Consider the following 9,897-nt stretch of genomic DNA (forward strand, 5'->3'; position numbering starts at 1 on the left):
TTGTCCACGAACTGAGAAAATGCCTTACAGCTGGATCTCATGGAGGCATTTCCTCAGCTGAGACTCCTTCCTCTCTGATGACTCTAGCTTACGCCAGGTTTGTCAAGTTGACACACAAAACCAACCAGTCATTACAATTAATTTCAGAATATCCAAAGAAACAGAAGAATTAAACACCAAGAAAGTAAATCGTGTGGACAATTCCTTGCCAAATGAGCACACCGTTTTCAAAAGAACAAACGGACAATAAATATTTGAAAAGTGGTCCAGCATCCTTACCCATCAGAGAAAAGCAAAGCAAAACTACACTGGCATCCCATCTCACACCGACAGACTGGTTGTCATCAAGAAAACAAACAGTAACAAATGCTAGTAAAGGTTGGGGGATGCCTGACGCAGCTGTAGAAACATTCACTGTAGAAATCAAAACAAAGGTTCCTCAACAAAACAAAATTATAAATAGCATATGATCCACTTATACCACTCTTGGGTATACATCCAACAGAATCCACATGAGCATCCCATCTGCATTGTTCATATTATGCTGCTGTTCACAAGAGCCAAGAGTACTGCTCACAATCACCCTAGATGTCTAGCCACAGACAGATGGATAAATGATGGGGGAAGCTCTGTTAACCAGTCACCTTTAAAAAGTGGAATCTGCTTAAGGCGTGGCTACCTGGAACCCAGGAAGAAAACTGGGATGGACCAGGTGTGCTCTCTCTCCTCTCTCTCTCTCTCTCTCTCTCTCTCTCTCTCTCTCTCTCTCTCTCTCTCTCTATCTATCTCTGGGTGATTCCCGCTGAAAAAAAGCAGAACTCGGACTTCCCGTTCTTGTGGTGTGAGTTTCCCCTTATAACACTTAAAAATATAATTTATGTTTATCTTTAAGCTGGCCTGGTTATTTCCCGAATCAAGCAAACAGTTACAGTTCACACCCAGTTCATAGAGAATCTGGGTTCAGTTTCAGCACCCACATAGACGTTCACAACCATCTGTAACTCCAGTTCTAAGTGATCTGATGCTCTCTTCTGACCTCCATGGGGACCAGGTATGCAAGGGACATACACATATACATACACGCAGGCAAAACACTCATACACGCAAGATAAAGTAAATGAACCTTTAAAAATATAGCCTCAAAGATCAGGTTTTCGTCTGCCTTATGATGGGGGTGTGCAGAAAATTAGCCAGTGATCACAGAACAGATAACAAAGCCAAGTGTGAGATGTCCACCAAGTTTTATGAGCTTATTTAATAGAGGCATTTGGCCTGTTGACAAAGTCAGGAAGGCTTCCTATAGAGAATGACACAAACCTATAAATGAATTGTGAGCATGAGCTGGTCAGGCAGTAACGAGGATGGGATCAAAAGATCAAGGTGACTGGAACACCTGAAGTAAGCAGCAGAGAAAGACATACAGGATGAGGACAGAAAAATAGGTAGGGATGAAATTTCTACGTGTGTTGTATGACAAAATGTTTCCTGGGGAGTCATAGCACACATACCTACTCATCCCAGATAGGGATGGACCAAAGTCCATCTTGGTAAACCAATGAGTTTTATTGAAGTTACTTACAGAAATATGGGTGGAGGATCACTTATAGGAGCATAAATGATGCAAAGACAGCTGCATCACCAAACCCATCCCAGCATGGGTGACAGGTCACAAAGCTAGGAACCTGGAGCACTCTGCTCACAAAGCTGGGAACCTGGAGCACTCTGCTCACAAAGCTGGGAATCTGGAGCACTCTACTCACAAAGCTGGGAACCTGGAGCACTCTGCTCACAAAGCTGGGAACCTGGAGCACTCTGCCCAGGCTGCAGGCAGCTCAGCAGGTCAAAGAGTGTCCTTTCCGGGTTCTTTAGTTGATCAAAACCTCTTCCAGGCAGCTCATTTCTGTTTCTGTCAGGCAGCTGGTGTGGTCTGAGTCTTCTTTGCAGATGAGCTCACTTTCACCTCAGCGTTTTACCGTCTACTCTGGCAGGGAGGGGCCTAGTGAATCTGGTCAGTTTCAGGGACTTATGAAGCTATTTGGAGCTATCTTCCTGCTCAAGGAGCTTGCCTGGAGGATAGAATGTTTCTGTCAGGAGGAAACTGTTTACACAGCAGCAGGCTGTGTAGACTGCATTAGAGATTTTAAATTTCATATGCAAATAAATGGAAAGCTATAGGAAGGCTTAGTTAGGGGAAGTGCCCTGATTTAACTTAACTTTCTCAACAGTTAGCGTGCTATGTAGGAAACAGAGGCAGCCCCTTGTGACTGTGTATTGTTGACCAGGACTAAAGTTGTGAGAAGTTAAGGCCTTTTCCTGTTTGGGTCAGGCTCCGAATTAGCAAAGCCTTATTCCTCTGGCTTAAGTTCTAGTGTTCACAGATGGTTGACAAGTGTATACAAAACCTAGCAATTGTTGCTTCCTCCCTTACCCCAAAAATTTACTGCTTGAGATTGCTCTCACCTACAGAGACCTCCTATCCCGACTACTTAACTCCTTCCCTGTGCTGTGCCTGATAAACTCACCCAGGTTCTGGTTTGTGGGGGTGGTAGGTTTGGCTCCATCAGAGCACACAGTCCCACCTGACCCCAGCTTTCCTATGACCACGTGTCTGTGGTGGCTTCCAAGTCACTGTCCTTTCTCATTCCCTCACTACTGTAGTCAGAGTTCAAGACCCAGCCCAAGGGGGCTGGGGGCTACCGCAGGGTGCTAATTGCAATGGACCCCATATACACTGAGAGAGTCCTTAGGGTGGCGGAGCCCATATACACTGAGGGAGTCCTTAGGGTGACAGACCCAATACTGAGGAAGTCCTTAGGGTGGTGGACCTCATATACACTGAGGAAGGATGGCGGACCCCATATACACAGAGGAAGTCCTTAGGGTGACGGACCCAATACTGAGGAAGTCCTTAGGGTGGTGGACCCCATATACACTGAGGAAGGATGGCGGACCCCATATACACAGAGGAAGTCCTTAGGGTGACGGACCCCATATACACTGAGGTAGTCCTTAGGGCCGTGGCAGAGTACATTGGGGTGGTGTGCATGGATTCAAAAGTGTTGACAGTAAAGATCAATGAGGTGGGAAAAGACTAGACGAGATGGGGGGAAGGAGAGCAAACAGGAATATAATGTCCTGAAAAGTGTCTGGGTTGTACTTCTTCAAGATAACCCCAGATGGTCTCAACTTCCCCACTCAAAATCACAAAGGACTTAAAGGTATTCCTCTTAATTAGATTATGGGCTGGGTGACTGGGGAGTAGGGCCACTGAAAAGGGATTGGGGCGTGACAGCCAGAGAGTCTGTGCTTGTGTGGGGCCACGGAAGCAGGAAGACTGGCTAGTGACTCAGTATAGAGGAGAAAAAAAAAAACTTCAAACTCATTGAATTTAGATTTTTTTTTCAATATTTTATTATGGCACACAGGATTGAGTATGGAATTGTGTTCTTCAACCAAGTATTTCTTAAGCCAACCAGCTGTTTGCATCAACTCATAACCAAGGAGCACAAGTGTGAAAAGCTTGCTGTCTGGGGCAATGCAAGAGCCTCCATAGTTCAACGTCACACCCTTCTAGATGGAGAAATGCTTTGCCTATTTGTGTAGTAACACAGAGTCAACCCAAAGTAAGGAATGCAAAGAGACCGTGTAACTTCAAATGAAGACCACTTTGGGTTTTGGTAAAATTCCTAAGTCTCAAAGGTCATCTAAAACACAGACCAAACAGTTGTATAATACAACAGGGCAGTAGAGAGGCAAAGGCTTCATCTATAGCCCACACCGAACACACGTGCAAAAAGTTATCACGGCTTTGCCATGGATGGGGGCAGATGGGGTACAGATGTGATGCAGTGGCCAACCAGGCATTGAAATCCAAATATTTACCAATTAAGACATGCAGAGCAATACCAATGCAACATACAAATTTATTATCTCCCCCAAGAAGTAACATTAATATAGTTCTATTACCTGCTTGCATTGTTTTTAAAGGGTTTTAAAATTGATAGCTTTACAGGCAGTTCACGTGAGGCAGTAGAATTCAGCAAACAACACACCATTCATGAGCTCAGGATTCCAGGCAACATGCTTGCAGTGGCAGACAGCCTCTGATAAGGTTACTTTCCCCACTCAAAATAAAATATACATTTTTTAAAAAGTCACTCCTTTTATCATGGGTTTATATTTCCATTTATGCCCATGATATTCAAGAATATATTGAAAATGTAACCATAGTGGCAACTGTGTGGGATTCATAGTCTACCCAGATTGCACTACTGTATACTAGCCCACCATAATTTCAAAATTGCCTTCTATAATGCCATCCCTCCAGCCAACATTGTATATTTTACAGGGTGAGTTATATTGTTACTTATGAATGCTCTCATTCATATTTATTAGCAACAAAGTTTGGAGGAAAATATTTTCTAGTCTTGACCTATTTCTCTATCCCTCAGAATGTCCAATTATGTACTGCACTTGTTAAAATTTGCAATGTATAAAAAATTGGACGTCAGTAGTCTACTTGTATGTAGTTTGCAATGGTGCCTTCTTTAAGGTATTTTAATTAAGTAAAAAAAACACAGCAATATATATATATCATTCAGTGTAACTTTATTTACTATTTATTGCACATAACTCGAGGTCTTTGATTTCTAACCACCGAAGTTTTAAATGACTATTTTTTCCATGAAGTTGCACATGAACATTAGTGAATTCATTTATTCATGTTGTGTGTGTGTGTGGTTTTTTATTATTGTAAACATCTGTGTGATTCACATTGCCATAGATCCTGAACTCATAAGCATGGACCATGCACAGGCTGGCAGCAAGCCAGAAAGCCACTCTGCAAGCAAACAGATACTCTGCATACGGAGAAAATTCATAGCACAACATTGAATGTCCAACCTAAGTCATCTCAGAGTTATACATATATGGGCTTCTTAATTTGTATAGGATCTGGAACTCAACTGGTTGGTTGGTGATGAGGTTGACCTGATTTGGGGAGATTTTTTTTTCTTGGAATAGCTGGGAACAGGGCTCAATCTTTCTTCTTAGCTGCTTGCTCCTCCCCAGCACCTCCTTCCTTCTTCTCCTCTTCTTCAGATTCTTTGGTGTCTTCCTCTTCACCCTCGCCACCTTCTTCTTCTTCTTTCGTGTCTTCAGACTCATCCTTGGCAGCTTGAACATAAGAAGAAAACACAACATCCAAATCTGGGTTAACCTCAGGCAGAATATTTCCCCAGAAACTCACTGAGTTACTAAACACTATTGTCAGAGCACGTCTTTAAACCTATAAACCTTTCGGCCCCACTCTCCCAAAGGATGCGTTTCAGGCAGTGCTTGCAGTGAACAATTTGGCAGGAGACACGTATTTAAACAAAAGGAGATTACTTCCATGTGTCTGGCACTCATGTTCTTTAGGGCACAATCAGTTCTGGCCAGCCTCAAATGTTCTTTTGGGTACCAACCACTGTGTTAAATGAATGTATTAAAATATGAACCTTCTGCGATTTATCATAGATGCTTTTTAAATGTGTGTGTCCTCATCACAAGTGTATTGTGTACGGTGCAAATCCTACACAGAATTCCCTAGGGAGTAAGCAAGGCCCCAGAGCTCACCTATCTCCCAAGGGATACCCACCCATCAGTTTGCACTAGGGACTCTGGTGGTTTTTGTCTTTGCATACCTTCCTCCTCCTCAGCACCTTCCTCTTCCTCTCCTTCCTCCTTCTCCTTCTCCTCCTCTTCCGCTTCTCCCTCAGAAGGGGGCTCATCCTTGGCCTCCTCAGCTTTGGTAGCCTCAATGGTCTCCTCCACCTCTGTCTGCTCTTCCTGGACGTGGCTGGTGTAGTAGGCTGGGAACGAGCGAGCCGACATCAAATAGGAGCTGCTCTGTAAGCCACTGTAGGCGGAGCGGCCAAAGATCTGCGAGCTCTGAGAGTAGCCACTGGTTAGGCTGCCCACGCTGGTGAAACTGAGCCTGGTCTCTTCGCCTTCCAAGAGTTTCCTAGGGGAAGGGGGAGATGGGAGGCAGGTGAAAGGTACCATTAGACCCCTGCTGGGCAAGTGTTCATGACTTGTTCTAAGCCTACCATTCATCACTTTCTCCTGCTTCTGACCTCAAAAGTGAATACAACGATAAACACGGTTAGGCATAATTAAGATTTAATAGGGATTGCACGAGAGACCCTGCCCCCAGAAAACCTTCTGTGTACCCCCTATTAGATTTAAAGTGTAAATACTAAGGGTTAATTCCTTACACGTGTGTACCTTCTTGGAGGAACCCCAAAGTAGGACTCTTTTAGAACACTTGTGATTCAACGTAACTCTGCCCGGACTCTGGCTGTCTGAGTTCTCCGGAAGTGCCCTGCCCACGCTACCTGCACTTCCGGTTTTACCTGTAAGCCGCAATCTCAATGTCCAAGGCCATCTTCACGTTGAGGAGGTCCTGGTACTCCTTCAGGTACCTCGCCATCTCGCTCTTCGTGCTTCTCAGCTCATTCTCTAACTTGTTGATTGTGTCCTGTGGGAAGATGGCTTTAAAATCTCAAGGCACAAATCTCTACTGCTTCTGTTTTACTGTAATAGTGGTGCTAAGGACTAGCTTCCGTTAACTCCAAAGTGTGCACCTTCAATACAATCTCCTTTTTTTTTGGCCTAAAATGTCCAGTGTAGTGAAGCAGGAGGGGAGGGGGCAGAGTGGACTGACGTAAGCAGCTTATTAAATTTTCTTGAGTCTATTAGTTATGGTAAAATGTCTAAAACATTATTAAATTGGTTTTTAAAAAGAAGAAAGAAAGAAAAGAAAAAAGAAAACACAAAACCTTTGTCATGCTATTGTTCTATCTTTTAGCCAGGTCACATTTGAGGAAAGAAATAATGATTTGCTAAGATGCTTTCCACAACTCTTAATTCTACTCCCCCAAAGATGAGAGCTTAAAAATAAATGAATGAATGAATGCATAAATAAATAAATAGTTGCAGTGATTAATTGGCCTAAAATATTCTGGCTGTATTCTTGTCTCCCTGTTAAAAACATAACTATTTCAAGGCTGGATGGTCCAGAACTAGTGAGAGCTAGTAGCCATATTTGTTAACTAGGAGATCCAAGAAGTGCCAAGGGTTACTTGGAGTAGAGAGAGAGAGTACAGAGAAAGCATCAGACTAGTGGCCACGCCCAATTCCGACCCCCTCCGCCCCTTCCTCCCAATCTTCTCCCAAGAACACCAATTCAACACTACAGGCAGCAGTGGCGCCCCGCCCCCTCCAGGTGCCCCACCCTTCCCACAACCTCCAGGAAGCCAAGCCCTTTGATAGTAGCTCCGTGCTCGAGGACCCCCTAGCGTTCACTCCCTGGGTGCACCCTCCACCCTGACTGTGCAGTCTCCCCGCCCCCACTGGGCTTGGACCCGTGCCATACCTGCATGGCACTGATGTCTGCGTTCTGCTTGTCCTCCAACTCCTGCAGCTGCTTCTCCAGAGCTTCGTTCATACCCCGGCACGCTTCGATCTCCAGGGTCTTAGCCTTGAGCAGGCGGCGGCTTTCGGACACCTCGTCCTTGGCAGCGCGCACAGCATCGGTGTTCTTGGCGGCACTCTCGGTCAGCACTGTGAAGCGGCTCTTGAACCACTCTTCGGCATTTTGCATGTTCTTGGCGGCCAGCTTCTCATACTGAGCGCGGATGTCCTTGAGGGCGGCGGAGAGGTCGGGCTTGGAGGACACATCCATCTCCACGGAGATCTGAGCATACTGGATCTGAGCCTGCAGCTCGGCGATCTCCTCCTCGTGCACCTTCTTCAGGAAGGCGATCTCGTCCATCAGGCTGTCGATGCGCTTCTCCAGCTCGGCGCGGGCGAGCGCGGCCTCATCGGCGCCTTTGCGGGCCTCCATCAGCCGGCCCTCGGCGTCCTCGCGGCTCAGCACCTCCTCTTCGTAGCGCGCCTGCAGGTTGCGCAGAGTTTCCTCCAGCCCCTCGCGCTCACCCTGCAGCGCCTGCTTCTCGTTGGTGGCGTCTTCCGCCGCCAGCCGCAGATCACGGATCTCCTGCTCGTACAGGGCGCGGAAGCGGGACGGCTCCGAGTGTTTCTGGCGCAGCACCAACAGCTCGGCTTCCAGGACCTTGTTCTGCTGCTCCAGCTCGTGCACGCGCTCAATGAAGCTGGCGAAACGATCGTTGAGGTCCTGGAGCTGGGCCTTCTCCTGCGTGCGGATCGACTTGAGGTCGTTGCTGATGGCGGCTACCTGACTCAGGTCGAGGTTCTCCAAGCTGGGCATCAAAGAGCCCGAGCTGGACGAGTAGCTGCGGCGCACGGACAGAGAGGAAGAGACCGGCGCGGAGTAGCTGGAGTACGCGGAGCGCGCCGTGCTGTAGCCGCTGCGCACGCTGGAGATGTGCACCCGGGGCGGCTCCACGTAGCGCCTCTTGTAGGAGGTTGAAAAGTACGGGTCGTAGCCGAACGAACTCATGGTGGCGGTCGGTGTGCCCCTCAGGCCCGGGGCGGAGGTGGAGGACCTAGAGAGAAAAAAGGGGGAGAAGAGGGAAATGGGAGGATGAATGGCTGTGTGCGGCTCGGCCCGGTCCTGACACCTCTATTTATACTCCAGGACTCTGACGCAGACTGCGATCGATCGCGGTGCGCAGGCCAGTGGGGGCAGCGCGCTGCTGCAGCCAAGGGGAGGATTCTGCGCAAAAGCGAAGGCGGGGGCGAGCGACAGGCGGCTGACGAGGTGCGGCTCCTGCCTGTCAGCTTTGCTCCGAGGCCCTCTACTTTCTCTGAGACCCCCATAACCTCCCGACCCATTCCTTTCCCTTTCCCACTCCCCCGGCCCATCCTGTCTATTAATATCTAAAGCCCTTATCACTCGGATCTTTAAAAGTTCCAAATAAAAGATTCTTACCCTCTACTGACACATCAATTTTTAACCTCCAATGTCTCAAAGACACCCTGACCCCACCCCGCCCTTTCTCCATCACCTCGCCCTTTCTCCATCAGAGACCCTTTTAAGTATCCTGCTTTATGTTTACGTAGCCTAGTTGTGAATCCAAGGCGGTTTAGTTACTGACAATAGCTTACTGTAGCCATCCATGCGACATCCCTGCAGGAAAGTTTTGCATGTCTTTGTAACTATTTTCTGACGTTTTCTTAAATCCCCCTCCCATTCTCTGCCTCCTTTTATTTATTCATTTTGTCTTATCATTCTGCTTCTCAGTCCTTCGGGGGCATGCCCCTCAACACACCCTTGAAACCTCAGGACAGCAGGTGTTCATTTTAACATTTTAAAACCTTTACAGGAAGCGGTTAATTTGTCTGGTACCTGTCATCGGATTTCTCCTTTCTTTGTGAGAAATGAAGCCTGGAATGCTTCGGGGAGGTTTGAAACTAACCAGGCAAAGAAAGCCTAGCAAGACAAAGACGCGCTCTGCAGCGCCAGAACTTCGGGGTGCCTGTATGCTCAATGAGATATTTCAGCTTTTATCGCATCAAAAGCCCCTTTCCCCTCTTTTACACCTGTGTGGTACCTCAACCTGATGGTTTCGACAAGCCAGGCAGGTGGCTGATTTTTTTTTCCTCTTTTTTTTTTTTATGAGAAAGAGAGAAGGGCCAGGGGATGGAGAAACTACTGCAAACAGCTGCCAGCTCTGGGTGTGGTCTCCCAGGAAAAGAACTCAGCGTGGAGACGGAATAAAAATAAATAGCTGGCTGAAATTCACCAGGGAATCTATGGGCTTCCTTCGGGAAGCACCCAGAGACCAGAGTGGGCACGCCAAACGCTCTTGGGTGCGGCATTTTCAGAATCGCGTTGTGGGTTCCTGCAGTTTCGAAAAGATACCGCAGAGATTTGTAGGAAGTAACTAAAACCGTTTTGAAGCCAGCATTTGGCGTTTTGTTCAGTTTGTT

General features: G+C 47.0%; 1 protein-coding gene across 1 annotated transcript; it reads right to left on the reverse strand.

Annotated features, from left to right (window-relative positions):
* Nucleotides 1–5,035: 5,035 nt before the first annotated feature.
* Nucleotides 5,036–8,464, reverse strand: Nefl (neurofilament light chain). Its single transcript, XM_038310646.1, has 4 exons — nt 7,418–8,464; nt 6,396–6,520; nt 5,685–6,004; nt 5,036–5,175 (listed from the first exon to the last, which is right to left on the reverse strand). The coding sequence occupies exons 1-4, from the start codon at nt 8,462–8,464 to the stop codon at nt 5,036–5,038; spliced, it is 1,632 nt and encodes a 543-aa protein (XP_038166574.1).
* Nucleotides 8,465–9,897: the final 1,433 nt, after the last annotated feature.

The sequence above is a fragment of the Arvicola amphibius genome, chromosome 13, assembly GCF_903992535.2.
Source record: "Arvicola amphibius chromosome 13, mArvAmp1.2, whole genome shotgun sequence".
Lineage (NCBI taxonomy): Eukaryota > Metazoa > Chordata > Mammalia > Rodentia > Cricetidae > Arvicola > Arvicola amphibius.

What these genes read in the sequence shown, in the direction of transcription:
- Nefl (XM_038310646.1), bottom strand. Translation starts at nt 8,464, where the DNA reads ATGAGTTCGTTCGGCTACGACCCGTACTTTTCAACCTCCTACAAGAGG. An exon ending in ATTGAGATTGCGGCTTACAG is followed by an intron (nt 6,005 to 6,395) that starts GTAAAACCGGAA and finishes CCCTTCCCCTAG; the next exon opens with GAAACTCTTGGAAGGCGAAG. An exon ending in AGGTGCTGAGGAGGAGGAAG is followed by an intron (nt 5,176 to 5,684) that starts GTATGCAAAGAC and finishes CTTATGTTCAAG; the next exon opens with CTGCCAAGGATGAGTCTGAA.